The sequence below is a fragment of the Pan troglodytes genome, chromosome 10 (assembly GCF_028858775.2).
Source record: "Pan troglodytes isolate AG18354 chromosome 10, NHGRI_mPanTro3-v2.0_pri, whole genome shotgun sequence".
NCBI classification, from domain to species: Eukaryota; Metazoa; Chordata; class Mammalia; order Primates; family Hominidae; genus Pan; species Pan troglodytes.
This window is the reverse complement of record NC_072408.2, coordinates 123,538,254-123,554,045: the sequence shown is the minus strand read 5'-3', so window position 1 is coordinate 123,554,045 and position 15,792 is coordinate 123,538,254. Positions and strand designations below refer to the sequence as shown.

General features: G+C 48.4%; 1 protein-coding gene across 6 annotated transcripts in view; it reads right to left on the bottom strand.

Annotated features, from left to right (window-relative positions):
* The window catches only part of RNFT2 (ring finger protein, transmembrane 2), a 114,098-nt gene extending 98,497 nt beyond the window's left edge, over positions 1-15,601 (bottom strand). For 5 of the 6 annotated variants that reach the window (XM_054664665.2, XM_016924320.4, XM_009426335.5 and 2 more), the window contains exons 1-4: positions 15,514-15,601; positions 13,372-13,548; positions 12,799-12,857; positions 3,595-4,061 (exon numbers count right to left, since the gene is read on the bottom strand). In XM_054664665.2, coding sequence (XP_054520640.1) covers positions 3,595-4,061; positions 12,799-12,857; positions 13,372-13,395 — 550 coding nt within the window. In that variant the 5' untranslated portion in view covers positions 13,396-13,548; positions 15,514-15,601. Of the gene's footprint in view, positions 1-3,594; positions 4,062-12,798; positions 12,858-12,941; positions 13,024-13,371; positions 13,549-15,513 lie in introns of those variants that run through there. The other variant, XM_009426337.5, reaches the window with a different exon arrangement.
* Positions 15,602-15,792: the final 191 nt, after the last annotated feature.

Below are 15,792 nucleotides of genomic sequence, written 5' to 3'. Positions count from 1 at the left end.
GAGAAAAATAAAAAAAAATCCCACTTCTTGGGGATTTGGGCTGCCATCTAAATCTCTGGGAATTCTGAGCCATTCTGACTTAGGGACAGGATTTAGGTCCCTGTGGGGATACTTTATAGCACTGGATCAGGGGATGGGCTGTGCAGTCTGGTAAGGGCTGGGTTCAATTCCCAGCTCTGCCACTTCCTCTCTGTTTGAGCTTGGGCAAGTCACTGCACCTCTCTAAGCCCCAGTTTCCTCATCTGTAAAATGGACAGAACAATAACATTACTTACACCTCATAGAGGGATAAAGCTTCTAGATCATAATCCCTAGCAGTTAGTAAATGATGCCTCTTATTATTTCTACTTTTAAAAAGAATCTGATTGATAGAATCAGATAGAATTTGTGATAAAAGCATACATTGAAAAAACTCACCGCTGGGTGCAGTGGCGCACACTTGTAATCCCAGCACTTTGGGAGGCCGAGGTGGGCAGATCACTTGAGGCCAGGAGTTTGAGACCAGCCTGGCCAACATGGTGAAATCACATCTCTAGTAAAATACAAAAATTAGCCACACATGGTGGCATGTGCCTGTAGTCGCAGCTACCCAGGAGGCTGAGGCACAAGAATTGCTTGAACCCAGGATGGGGAGGCTGCAGTGAATTGAGATCACACCACTGCACTCCAGCCTCGGCAACAGAGCAAGACTCTGTCTCAAAAAAAAAAAAAAAAGAAAAAGAAAAAACTTACAACGCCATAAGGAATTCAAGTTTAATGTTCAATGAAAAAAAAAAAATCCCAGCTAACAGACAAACATGACCCAGGCAGATGGCAGAATGGAATTGAATTTTCTTCCACCAGTCATTTCATTGCCACTGTTTGCCAAGCTACAATCTTGGAATTCTCCCCAAATAATGATTTTCGAGTCCTGCTTTTTGTTATTTGTAGACAGGATTCCTCTTTCACCTGATGCACTTACTGTTTATTTATTGAGACACTGTCTCACTCTGTCGCCCAGACTGGAGTGCAGTGGTGCGATCTCAGCTCACTGCAACCTCCACCTCCTGGGTTCAAGTGATTCTTGTGCCTCAGCCTCCCGAGTAGCTGGGACTACAGGTGTGTGCCACCACACCTGGCTAATTTTTGAATTATTAGTAGAGATGGGGTTTCACCATGTTGGCCAGGCTGGTCTCGAATTCCTGACCTCAAGTGATCCACCCACTTCAGCTTCCCAAAGTGCCAGGATTACAGGCATGAGCCACTGTACCTGGTCTCACTTACTCTTTTAATAGGTATGTGTACTCCAGCTATTTTTCCAGATCTACTTTGTAGAAGCTGTATTTCTTCACTATAAGCACATAAAACAAGAATGAGTAGCCCCATAATCCTTTTTGGTACTCTTCCCTTTGATTAAAAAACAAAACAAAAAAAACCTGCCAAGTGAAAAATAAAATGATCATACTCACAAAACAAAACTTAGCTGTGATGCCAGAATTCAGGGTAGTGGGGAAGATGCCAGCTTTCACTTCTAGGAATAGAAAGGGTGGGGCTGATAGGGCAGCACCCCAGCAAGGAAGGTGGAGGAATCTGAGCGAGCTGGCAGTCACCAGAAAGAAGAAAATAAGAAATAAAGAATGGTCTCGTCTCCTCTCGAAGCTTTCTCTCTCTCTCTTTTTTTTTCAGTAGAGATAGGGTCTCACTATGTTTCCCAGGCTGGTCTCGAACTCCCAGCCTCAAGCAATCCTCCTGCCTCGGCCTCGCAAAGTGTTGAGATTATAGGCATGAGCCACCACACCTGACCGATATTTTCTCATGGAAAGTAGTAGGCCACAAGATAATTCTTACCATCACTCCTACTGCAGTACTAAAACAACAGTGTATAAGCCTGCCAGGGCACAGCAACACCATGATCTAATAAGTAAGCCGGGCGTGGTGGCTCACACCTGTAATCCCAGCACTTTGGGAGGCCAAGGCAGGTGGATCACTTGAGGTTAGGGCTGAGAATCGCTTGAACTCAGCAGGTAGAGGTTTGCAGTGAGCTGAGATCGCGCCACTGCACTCCAGCCTGGTGACAGAGTGAGACTCCATCTCAAAAACAAAAACAAAAACAAACAAACAAAAAAACAGTAAGTAAGATTAATAATAACAATAACAGTATACTAGGCCAGGCACAGTAGCTCACGCCTGTAATCCCAGCACTTTGGGAGGCTGAGGCGGATGGAACACCTGAGGTCAGGAGTTTGAGACCTGGCCAACATGGTGAAACCCCGTCCCTACTAAAAAATACAAAAATTAGCTGGGTGTGGTGGCGGTTGCCTGTAATCCCAGGCACTCAGGAGGCTGAGGCAGGAGAATTGCTTGAACCCGGGAGGTGGAGGTTGCAGTGAGCAGAGGTCACGCCATTGCACTCCAGCCTGGGCAACAGGAGCAAAACTCCATGTCAAAACAAACAAACAGAAAACAGTATACTAGAGGCCAATTATTGACTGTTGAGTATGTGTCAGATAGGAGGCTGAGCACTTTATGAATCATTATCTTATTTCCTAAAAATAACAATAGGTCGTATTTATTCATCATTTGCTGTGTTGAATATTTCAATTCAGGCTCTATGTTAAATATTTCAATGTGTGTTAATAACAAATATAGTAGGCCGGGGCAGTGGCTCATTACCTGTAATCCCAGCACTTTGGGAGGCTTAGGTGGGAGGATTGCTTGAGCCCAGGAATTTGAGACCAGCCTGGGCAATATAGTGAGACTTCGACTCTATGAAAAAATTTAAAATTTAGCCGGGTGTGGTGGCACATGCCTGTAGTCCCAGCTACTCAGGAGGCTGAGGTGGGAGGATCACCAACCTGGGAGGCAAAAGTTGCAGTAAGCGAAGGTTGCAGTGAGCTGAGACCTGCACCACTGCGCTCCAGCCTGGCTGAAAGAGCAAGACCCTGTCTCAAAAAAAAAAAATATATATATATATAAAATATATATATTATATTATATATTATATTATATATATTATATATATATATATATTATATTATATATATAATATATAATATAATATATAATATATAATATATATTTTATATATATTATATATACTATATATAATATATAGTATATATATACACACACATATATAGTAAAAATAATGTGTTTTACACATATTAACTCAAATTTAACATCACTGTGATCCCATGAAGACTATAAAATCATACCCCCACTTGATAGATGAGGAAACTGAGGCACAGAGAGGTTAAATAATGCACCTAGCATCACACAACTAGGAGGGGACAGAGCTAGGGTGCAGACTCCAGCAGTCTGAGTTATTACACAGCACTCCTTTACACCAGCCAACCAGCGAGGAAGTTTCTATCATAACCCCCACTAGACAGATGAGGAAACCGAGGCTCAGAGAAGCCAAGTGACTTGCCTGAAGTCACACAGCTAGTCGGCCAGGATTTGAACCCAGGTCTGACTCAGAATCCCACATCCTGAAGCCCATGTTGGTCTCTGCTGCCTCTCCCTGGGCTTCAGAGGAGGAGCCCCCACCCCACCGGCTGCAGGCAGCCTGCCTGTGAAGCCCATGGCTAGGAAACTCATGCCCCCAGAACTCACCGAGCTTATGCTGAAAGCACAGTTTGGCCAGGAGGATCAGGATAAAGGGGAGTCCTTTCTGGAGCCAGCAGATCACAGCCTTCAGCTCGGACAGGGCGGGGGCGGGCGTCCCAGGCTGCTCGTCGCCTCCCTCCTCCGAGTGCCCCCGGTGGTCCCCACCCACGTGCTGCAGCAGGGAGCCCCCGCGGTGGCCGCCATGGTGGAAGTGGTGGTGGGGCTGGCGGTGGTGGTAGGCGCCCCCCTCGCCCCGGCCCCCTCCTTCCTCCCTGGACGCGGGCATCTGGATGAACACGTCCCCGCCGCCAGCCGAGGAGCCCAGCACCAGGCTGGAGGGGAACGAGCTGGTGGGGAGGCTGCCTGATAAGCCCGAGAAGAGCGCTGGTGGGGAGGCTGCCTCTGCCTTCAGACTCTCAAAGACGCCACCTTCATCCACACTCGCCTCGGAGCTGAGCGCCTGGCTGCGGTTTCTGGGTGCCAAGGGGAGAGAAACCCCAGGAAGTCAGGCAGATGGAAAAGACCTTACTCCAGAGGAGGATGGGGACTAATAATATCAATTATGTTATGGGTTGAGCTGTGTACCCCTCAAATTCACATGAAGTCCTTCCTCCCAGGACCTCAGAATGTGACCCTGTTTAAAGATAGGGTCTATACGAGGCAATGAGGTTAAAATGAAGTCACTGGAGTGGGTCCCAATCCAGTGTGACTGCTGTCTCTGTAAGAAGAGGTTAGGGCTGATGCAGTGGCTCATGCCTGTAATCCCTGTACTTTGGGAGTCAGAGGTGGGAAGATCACTTGAGCCTAGTTGTTCAAAACCAGCCTGGGCAACATAGGGAGACCCCATCTTTACAAGAAATAGAGCTAAATTAGCCAGGCATGGTGGTGCATGCCTGTAGTCCCAGCTATTCAGGAGGCTGAGGTGGGAGGATCACTTGAGCCCAGGAGGTTGAGGCTGTAGTGAGCCAAGATCTCGCCACTGCACTCCAGCCTGGGCGACAGAGAGCCTGTCTCAAAAGTGGGGGAAAAAAAAAGAGGAAGAGATTAGGACACAGGTACAGAGAGTAGACCATGTAAAGACCCAGGGAGAAGACGGCTGTCCACAAGCCAAGGAGAGAGGCCTCAGAAAGAACCAACCCTGCTGATACCCTGCTCTCAGCCTTCCAGCCTCCAGAATTTGTTATAAGAAATTTCTGTTGTTTAAGCCCCCTGGGGTGTGGTACTTTGTTACGGCAGTCCTAGGAACTAATACAAATAATATTAATAACAATAGGTCGTAACCTTTATTGAAACCTACTACGTGTCAGATAGTCTTCTGAGTGTTTTGCATTGATTAACTTACTAAATCCTCCCATCAACCCTGGAATTAGGTCCTACTGATATTCCCGCTTTACAGATAAAGAAATGGAGGCTCAGAGAGAGAAAGTAACTTGTCCAGAGTCACAGAGCTGGTAAGGGATGGAGCAGGGGAGATTCGAACCCAGGCCGACTCTCTCTAGAGCCCACTTTAGTAACCAGCACACTTCGTTGAAAAGGGAGCACAGAATTCTATGATTCTAGAATTACCTCGGGATCCCAAGGACCGCTGGCTCTGCAGTCTTCAAGTTCAATGGCCCCCAGTTCCCCAGAGGGGCCAGCCTTGGTCACAGCTGACATTGGGTGGGCGGCAGAGAGTAATGTGAAGAAGACTTAGCTGGGAGGCCCACATTCAAACTCCAGCTCCACCTGTTCTAGGGGCCTTATACCTCTGCACTCAGCTTTCTCACCTGAAAAATGGGCCTTTATTCCTGAATAGAATTCCTGGGGGTGGGGGTGTTAAATTTAAAATACGTTTTGCAATAATAGGTTCTCAATACGTGGGAACTGTTATCTCTAGTTCCTATGGAAGACCTGCAGTGCCATATTGCTTTCTCTAGTTCCAAGCAAGGGCCTCTTGGGTTGGAATCAGGCAAAGGATTCTGTAGCTCTTACAGAGCCACTGCTGGCGGAGCAGAGAGCCCGGAGTTAGGCCTGCAGGAATGGAGAGCCCAGAATTGGGTGCAGTTTCCTACGAACATCAAGTTCTGGGTACCATCTTTCTATTCTTGGGTTCATCCTCTTTTCTTTCTTTTTTTTTCTTTTGAGACAGAGCCTTGCTCTGTCACCCAGGCTGGAGTGCAGTGGCGCCATCTCAGCTCACTGCAACCTCCGCCTCCCAGGTTCAAGCGATTCTCCTGCCTCAGCCTCCCGAGTAGCTGGGACTACAGGCACCTGCCATCATGTGCGGCTAATTTTTGTATTTTTAGAGAGATAGGGTTTCACCACGTTGGCCAGACTGGTATTGAACTCCTGACCTCAGGTGATCTGCCCGCCTCGGCCTCCCAAAGTGCTGGGATTACAGGCATGAGCCACCGTGCCCGGCCGAGGGTTCATCCTCTTTTCAAGTGGAATCACTACATTGCAAACTCAGTCCACACCACAGATGCAAGCGGAGCCGATGTGCTCGACGTGCATGTGTTGGGGAGCAGGAGGACAAAGAGCCACTCCCTCCTTCTCTCACCCTGCAGGCACCTCCACAGACCACTAAGAGACTCCAGATGTACCATGAGCTTACTGATAATGGGCTGGGCTTCATTCATCCTCTGGACCCCACAACCCAGGGCACACAGTAGGTGCTTAATAAATGTATGCCAGATGTTATTCAGTCCGAAATGGCCGCAGGAGGGAGGCTTTGGTGGAAATTTTCCACTGTTTTCATACTTGATCTCATATCATCTATTATATGAGACCATTATCCACAGAGTGAGACGGGGGTCTCACTCTGTTGCCCAGGCTGGAATAGTGTGATCATAGCTCCCTAGAGCCTCAAACTCCTGGGCTCAAGTGATCCTCCCACCTCAGCCTCCTGAGTAGCTGGGATTATAGGCATGTGCCACTGCAATTGGCTCCAGGAAATATGTTTTAAAATACATAAAAGACCAGCCATGGTGGCTCACGCCTATAATCCCAGCACTTTGGGAGGCCAAGGTGGGCAGATTGCTTGAGCCCAGGAGTTCAAGACCAGCCTGGGCAACATTGCAAGAACCTGTCTCTACAAAAAATTAAAAAGTAGCCAGGCATGGTGGCATGCACCTGTAGTCCCAGCTAGTGGGGAGGCTGAGGTGGGAGGATGGCTTGAGCCCAGGAGGTGGAGGTTGCAGTGAGTTAAGATCACGCCACTGCACTCCAGGCTGGGTGACAGAGAGAGATGCTTTCTCAATAAATAAGTAAATGAATAAATAATAATAAAACACATATGTCCAGCATCTGTATTTAAGGATTCAACCAATCTTGAGTCGTGGACCAAAACCCACAGATACAAAAGGCTGACTGTCCTAGCCATTTTATACCAGGGACTTCAGCAGCTGCATATTCTCATATCCATGGGGTCTTGGAAGCAATTCCCCCATGAATCTGGAGGGCTGACGGTATTTGATTATTTCACGATCCCACTAAAAGCCCTCCCAGGGCTTCCCATTCTGTGTTCCTTCCCATGGTCTCAGAGGAACCCTCTAGATAGGTACAAATATCATTCCCAAATATCATGTTCCTTACTGACAAAGAAACTGAGGCTCAGAGAGATGAAGTTGCCAGGCGCCCTGGATTATTTGGCCCCAAACTCCAATCTTATCATGTGCCCCTTTCTCATCATTCAAGGGCTTTCTACTACAGGCTATCACCTTCACCGGATGTCTCCCCTAACCCGTACCCCATCCCAACTAGGTAACGCACGCTCATCTGTCAGATTTCAGCTAAAATCTCCCTTCCTGGATTGAGGCTTCACTCCTTCCTAGACAATGACAGTCCCCTGCTCTTTGCTCTCACTGCACCCTCATGTCACCTGCACAGGATTGATCACAGCTGTTATTTTATTCCTCATCTTTCCCTTGAGACCTGTGGCTCTCAACCCTGGCCATATATTATAATCACTTGGGGGAACTTCTGCAAAAGACAGGTGCCCCGACCCCACTGGAGACCAACTGAATCAAAATCTTTATGGGTGGGCCCCAGCATCTGAAGTTACTCAGAGTCCCCTCACTGATTCTTGTTTTTTTTTGAGCAGGGTCTCCCTCTGTCACCCAGGCTAGAGTGCAGTGGCGCGATCTCGGCTCACTGCAACCTCTGCCTCCCGGGCTCAAGTGATTCTTATGCCTCAGCCTCCCGAGTAGCTGGGATTACAGGTGTGCGCCACTATGCTTGGCTAATTTTTGTATTTTCTGTAGAGATGGGTTTTCACCATGTTGGCCAAGCTGGTCTCGAACTCCGGAGCTCAAGTGATCCACCTGCCTTGGCCTCCCAAAGTGCTGGGATTACAAGCATGAGCCACCATTCCCCACTGCCCCCAGCTACAGTGATTCTAATGTGTGGTCAGTGCTGCAAACCATAGCTTTGGACAGAGCTCCACTCCACAAGGTCAAAGACCATAACCTTGCTCCCCACTGTATCTTTACCACCCCGCACAATGCACCTGGCACTCAGAACATGCTTAATAAAAAGTGTTTGAAAGAATACATGAACAGGCATACTAAACGCTCTGAGAAGGCCTGCAAGTGAAATAATGGACTTTGCTTAAGCCCAGTGTTCCCCAAACTTATTTGACCACAGAATTCTTTTTATCCATGAAAAACTATTTAACATCTTGCAGAACACCTGTGACACACAGCAGTGGGACACGGTGGTTTCCCTGGCTGCACAAACTGGGCCTGCAGGTATGTTACTAAAAACCTAGTGAGGCCAGGCGTGGTGGCTCACGCCTATAATCCCAGCACTTTGGGAGGCCAAGGTGGGCAGATCACTTGAGGTCAAGAGTTTGAAGCAGGCTGGGTGTGGTGGCTCACACATGTAATCCCAGCACTTCGGGAGGCTGAGGTGGGTGAATCACTTGAGGCCAGGAGTTTGAGACCAGCCTGGCCAATATGGCAAAAAACCCTCTCTACTAAAAATATAAAAATTAGCTGGGCATGGTGGTGCATGCCTATAATCCTAGCTACTCAGGAGGCTGCGGCAGGAGAATCGCTTGAACCTGGGAGGCAAAGGTTGCAGTGAGCTGAGATTGTGCCACTACACTCCAGCCTGGGCAACACAGTGAGACTCTATCTCAAAAAAAAAAAAAAAAAAAAAAAATTCAGGTGCAATGGAGGAAACTCACGATTGGATTCCCTCCCTCACCAAGCCCCATCCCTGCTGGCTCCAAAAGCCCAGGAAATATGCGCTCCTTCTCCACTGGGCTCTGGATAATAATAATGATAATATTAATAATGACAACAACAGCAAACACCATGGCTATGATCCTCAAGGGGCCTTGAGCTTTTTCTGCACTTCAAAGAGCTCAGCTCAGAAAGCAAGAGCCCTGGCAGGTACCCATGTTGGTCCATGAGGAGGCCACTCTCTCTCTGTGGCCACCCAAGGGGCCCTAGAAAGCCATCCTGTCCCCCTTGAGCTTGCCAGCACTCTTGAGTTCACTGGGCTCAGGGGCCTCCAGTACAACCAGGGAAGACTCAACTCACCAAGGGGCTTTTTATAGCTGGCCTCCCTTCCCTGGGCCTCTCCCCTGCATCCAGCCGAGATTTCAGCCTGACTGGGAAAGAATATTCCTTAGGGGGACAGAGGCTGTGCTTCCAACTTAACCACTTAAGCGCCAGAGCTTGAGGCAACCCAGGAGGAAAAGTGGTTCTGCTCAGACACTAGGCAGCCAAAATGTGCTATCTCAAAGCACAGGTGCTGGGGGACACAGGGATGGGGGCCCAAATCTCAGCCCTGCTACTTCCTGGCTGTGTGACTTTAGGTAATTTCCTTCCCCTCTCTGAGCCTCAGCTTCTGCATTTGTAAAATGGGTGCTCTCACTGGGCTAATGTGGCGGTTGGCACAGCATAAGCACTCAATACACGGTTTGAGTTTCCTGCTGTGCTCTCTGCCCGCAAGAGATCTCATGGTTCACTTGAGAGCAGATGACAATGTTGTCTTTAGAGGCGGAAAAGGTTCCAACAGGCAGGCTTATTACAAGCCGGATGCTGTTTCTGCATCTTCACACTCACTCCTTCATCCATAAACAACTCTTTTTTTTTTTTTTTTTTTTTTGAGGAGGAGTCTCACTCTGTCACCCAGGCTAGAGTGCAGTCGCATGATCTCTGCTCGTTGCAGCCTCCACCTCCAGGGTTCAAGTGGTTCTCCTTCCTCAGCCTCCTGGGTAGCTGGGACTACAGGCATCTGCCACCACACCGGCTAATTTTTGTATTTTTAGTAGAGACGGGGTTTCAGCATGTTGGCCAGGCTGGTCTCAAACTCCTGATCTCAGGTGATCAGCCTGCCTTACCCCCACAAAGTGCTGGGATTACAGGCATAAGCCACCATGCCTGGCCCATAAGCAACTCTTGAGTTCTGTTACCTGCCATTTTTGGATGGAGAAGCTGAGACCTAGGGGTGAAGTCATGTATCAAAGTCACCACAGGTGGGAAGTGGCTGAGTGGGGTTTGGCTGAGCCCCGTGTTCTTCCCTGCAGAACAGGCAGGCACCATACAAAACTCAGTCCCAGTGCTGGGACTGGGGGATACCATTTGTGATTCTGTAGCCAACCCCAGAGTCGCAGGGGGTATGGGATGTGAGGAAGGGAAGGCTTGGCTGCCCGCCCCTTGGATGTATGTGCTAGCACGGGGCTTCTGGGGCTGGAGGCTGTCCCAATCTGAGAACAGGCCCCCAGGTGTGTTCCCTCTTGGGTTTCAATAGATATAAATTCTAGGCTGGGTGCAGTGGCTCATGCCTGTAATCCCAGCCCCTTGGGAGGCTGAGGTGGGCAGACTGCCCAAGCTCAGGAGTTCGAGACCAGCCTAGCCAACATGGTGAAACCCCATCTCTACTAAAATACAAAAAAATTAGCCAAACGTGGTGGTGCGTGCCTATGGTCCCAACTACTCGGGAGGCAGAGGCATGAGAGTAGCCTGAACCCAGGAGGCGGAAGTTGTAGTGAGCTGAGATTGTACTACTGCACTCCAGCCTCGGTGACAGAGCAAGACTCCATCTCAAAAAAAAAAAATTCTAGCTCATGAGTGTTTTTTAACTGTTTTTTTTTTTTTAGATTCTACCTGGTATCTATTAATCACAGGGCCAAACTAACGGCCAAAGTTATTTACATGTCCTTGTGATCCAGAGCCCATAACCCCAACCACTGCTTCATTTAACCTTTTTTTTTTTTTTTTTTTTTTTTGAGATAGGGTCTCACTCTGTTGCCCAGGCTGGAATGCAGTGGTGCAATCATAGCTCACTGCAACCTCCACCTCCTGGGCTCAAGCAATCCTCCCACCTCTGCCTCCTGCATAACTAGGACCACAGATGCATGCCACCATGCTGGGTAAGTTTTTATTTTTTGTAGAGATAGGGTCTCCCTGTTTTGCCCAGGCTGATCTCAAACTTCTGGGCTCAAGCAATCCTCTCACCTTGGCTTCCCAAAGTGCTGAGACTATAGGTATGCACCACCATACGTGGCTAGTTTTAAAGTTTTTTAGTAGAGACAGGATCTCCTCATGTCACCTAGGCTGGTCTCCAACTCCTGGACTCAGGTTATCCTCCCACCTTGGTCTCCCAAAGTGTTGGGATTACAGGCGTGAGTCACTGCATGGCCCTTCCTTCATCTAAGTTTTACACACGCAGCCAATATTTCTCCTGTCCTAAATCATCTAGGGCCAGACACCAAACTAAAGAGCACCTTGAGGCCAGGCGTGGTGGCTTGCGCTTATAATCCCAGCGAGCAGGAGCTTGGGCGGCCAAGTCGGACAGATCGCTTGAGCCCGGGAGTTTGAGACCAGCCTGGGAAACATAACAAAACCCTGTCTCTACAAATACAAAAATTAGCCGGGCATGGTGGTGCATGCCTTTAGTCCCAGCTACTCGGAAGGCTGAGAGGTAGGAGGATTGCTTGAGCCTGAGAGGTCGAGGCTGCAGTGAACCGAGATCATGCCACTGCATTCTAGCCTGGGCAACAGAGGGAGATCCTATCTCAAAAAAAATAAAAAATAAAATAAAAAAAAGAAACCACCTCGGTACCCCAGAGCCCACCAACATGATTCAAACTAGCCAGTCCTAAACTATTGCCCCTGCCTTGCCTTTCTTTCCCCCAGAAAACACAATAAAGGCTGTGGCCTATGCTTTTTCCTCGGTCCTTTCTGCCCTCTGATTATTGCTGGTGCTTCCCCAGGTGGCCCTGCAAGCAGTAGTATGCCCCCTCATCTTGAGAAATGGAAGAAATAAAAATCTCATCTTTCAATGTCATTAGCCTCTCCGTGTTGTTTCTCAGAGCTATGATCTCAATGTTTGTGTAGATTCTTATGTTGAAACCTAACCCATGCCAGGTGCAGTGGTTCACACCTATAATCCCAGGGCTTTGAGAGGTCAAGGTAGGAAGATCGCTTGAGCCCAGGAGTTTGAGGCCAGTCTGGACAACTTAGTGAGACCCCGTCTCTACCAAAAAATTTTAAAAATTAGCTAGGTATGGTGGCACATGCCTGTAGTCCCAGCTACTCAGGAGGCTGAGGCAGGAGGATCACTTGAGCCTAGGATTTGGAGGCTATAGTGAGCCATGATCACCACTGCACTCCAGCCTGGGTAACAGAGCAAGACTCTCTCTCAAAAAAGAAACCTAACCTGTAATTTGATTGTACTGGAAGGTGGGCCTTTGGGAATGATTAGGTGATGAGATGGGCTCTTCACGAATGGGATTAGTGCCCTTAAAAAGGAGACCCAGACAGATCCCTTTCCCTTCACCACATTAGGACATAGCAAAAGAATGGCCATCAGTGAACCAGAAAGTGGGCCTTTCGCAGACACTGAATATGCTGGAGCTTTCATCTTGGACTTCCTAGCTTCCAGCACTGTGAGAGATAAACATTTGTTGTTTAAACCACCCATTCTATGATATTTTTGTGATAGCAGCCTGTATGGACTAAGACATCTCTATAAATCAAAATTCCACAGGTACATTCATTGATACAATGAGTCAGGTGGCTCATCTATCACACAAGACTTTGAAATTTAGCATAAAAGAAAGAGCAAGCTATTATGCATTGAATGTTTAGTATGAGGCCATCAGTGTGACTCTAACAACTAACGCTGAGGGTGAGGTATTGTTCAATCCAGTTTCGGGTTGCCCCTCACCACCCGAAGCCTAGAGCCCTCAGATGGAACAGAAGCAGGGATGCCTACCTTTCAGGTGGAATGTTATCCGTGTTGCTGCTGTGGCGTCTCTGCATCTTCCTTAACACCTAAAACCCAACACATGGGTGAGCCAGAGTCTCCCAACACTCCCACTGCCTGTCAGATTGCCAAGGTAATTGTAAACTGCAAACCTGCACTAGTCGTATCTTAGACCCCTAGTGCTCTCTGGCATTTTCCAAAGTATGTTTCAATCTTTCATGCCATTCCATCCTCAATGTGACATTCTATTCCATGAGGAAAGCTATCACCCCATTTCACAGAGGAGGACGATGAGACTCAGAGGCGGAGACAGTCCTCATGTGAGAGGATAACGCGGTAAACTGTGCAGCCAAGAGGTGCTGGATGAAGTGAAGTGGGCAGCGGACTGGCAGGAGACATGGATTCTGGGTTGATGCTGCGGCTAACTTGCTGTGACCCTAGACAAACCAGTAACCTCTCTGTGGCTTCAGATTCCCCATGTGTTACATGGGAGGGGTGGAGTGGTCAAACCAAAACTTCCTTCCAGCTCTCACATTTAATCAAGTAGTAATAAAGATGCAAATTCTCTTGGAGACGTGTCACCTGATTCACTGTGAAGAGCCACATGGACTTCAGAACTCCATGTTGACGACACTGGAGGTAGGCATTCGGGACTCCTCAGGGGGATGTGACCAATGGATCCCAGAGAGGACAGGCCTCCCCCTCCTCTTCGTCTCCAGAGGGACGCACAGTCAGGGGAGCTTGCCGGAGACTCCAAACCTGGATGGAACAGAACACTTGGATGAACAGTCCCTGCGATACCTTGAATCTGCTAAGAAGCCTTAGGACATTGTTGGTAGCTATAAGCAGATGATTCCATCTGCTCAGTATCTCTGGGTAGCCTCTCAGTGATCCCCCCTTGAAACTCCTTTTTTTTTTTTTTAAGACGGAGTGGTGCGATCTTGGCTCACTGCAACCTCTGCCTCCCAGGTTCAAGCGATTCTCCTGCCTCAGCCTCCTGAGTGGCTGAAATTACAGGCTTACAGGCATGTGACACCATGCCCACCTAATTTTTGTATTTTTAGTAGAGATGGGGTTTCACCATATTGGCCAGGCTGGTCTCAAACTTCTGATCTCAAGTGATCCGCCTGCCTTGGCCTCCCAAAGTGCTGGGATTACAGGCATAAGCCACCATGCCCGGCCCTCTTTGAAACTCTTAATGTATTGTATTTCATCCTATTGTCAAACTAAGAGTCCTGATTGGGGAAGCCAGAAAATATGTTTTAAACCCTCCAACGGCTGCCCAGTGCAATCAGAATCAAACCCGAGCTCTGTCCATGATGTAGCATCATCTGTTTCCAACTGCATTTCCTCCCATTCTCCCTTTTCCCACTCCTGTCCACCCACAGTGGCCCTTCTGTTCCTCTAATGTGTCAGCGTGTCCCTGCCTCAGGGCCTTTGCACTTGCTGTGCCCTCCCCTTGGAATACTTTCTCCTCTAAATGTGGCAGGGCTTGGTCCCGCAGGGCAAATGTCGTCTCTTCCCAGAGGCCTTCTCTTCTCATTCTCCTGACTCCCCATAATATTGCCCTGTTTTATATTATTCATAGCACTTATTTGTTCATGTTTTCTTATTTATTTATGATTTGTCCTCCCCATTAGAATATAAATGCCATTCCTGAAAGTAGGGATCCTGTCTACTTGGTTCACCCCTCTGCCTCAGCATCCAGGACACTGTTTGGCACAGAGTGGCGCTCAACAAGTATTTACTCAATGAATAAAACATCTATGGGTCTCCCAGTTCCCCTTTTCTAGATCCCTTGCTCCCTGTCCCACCTTTCACCCTAGCAAGGTAATAAGGGCCATCTACTTCCCATGAAAAGGTTTAGCCTCCGTGAATATCTTCTTGTCTCTGGAGGCAGAGCCAATATTGTGGATATAGGGTGTCTATATCAGTCAGATGGTGTCTGACTTCAGTTCAGGGCACGATTATTGGCTGTTGAATGACTTCCTAATCCTGACCAGGCTTCTTGAGGGGGCAGCAATGGTGTCACTAGGGCCACTGATTAAAAATGACCCGCCAGTGAAGCCTCCTTTCTCTTTTGAAAAATTAGGAAACAAACCGGTCAGCAGCAGCATCTTCATATATCAAGAAAAGGTCATTATATAAATATTTTTCAAGAATTTGCAATCTCAACTTAATCCTCCTCTCGCCCCTCCCTCCATTATCCCACATTGCAAATCCTTGGGGGAAAATAAAATTCATATTCCAAAGTTCTCATCCACACATTTAACACCACCTCCTAAATCGAATGCTCGAAACTCTACTTTCGGATGCTTGTATTGGAAGAGGCTTCGGATTCTTTGTTGGAAGCAGGCCGTACATAATTCTGGAATAAATTTTTGCACGCGGGATGCATCTGAATGAATGAAACGCTTTTTAATCCTCTGCTCTGTACATCCCACTATGTCCCTTTGAAGGACCGCACCGAGACTTTTCGATGCTTGCTATGGTTCAAGTTGCGCCCCCGGGGCCCGTTACAGGACTGCACCGAAATGCACTCAGCGGAGCATCGCCTGCATCACTTGGACTGGCAGCCGGCAGGTGCACTTCGGGAACAACGTCGCGAGCGCTTTTCATCCCTGCAACCAACACACAGCGCAAAACGCTCTGGGACTGCAAGGGCAGGAGACTACACAGACCGTGATGGGAGAAAAGAAAAAAAAAATCGCGTTCTCTTTTTACCTGCCCAGACAATTCAGCAATCACAGCCGCATCATTCAGGTCCAGCCAAGCCAATCACCCGCGCAGCCTGGGCAGCATGTGACTTCCGATGCTTCCGGCCTCCTATTAGGTGGTTTCTTGGCGTCGCCGGGTCCGGCGCTAGGACCCGGGCACAGCTACGCCCGCCGCACTCACGCGATTGTCCGCCCCCTTTCCCGGCACTTAACCAATAGAAGGCCGCCGTTCCTTAGGGACCAATGGTGAGGAGATCTTGCGCGACTAGCCCTTGTCGCTGCGGAG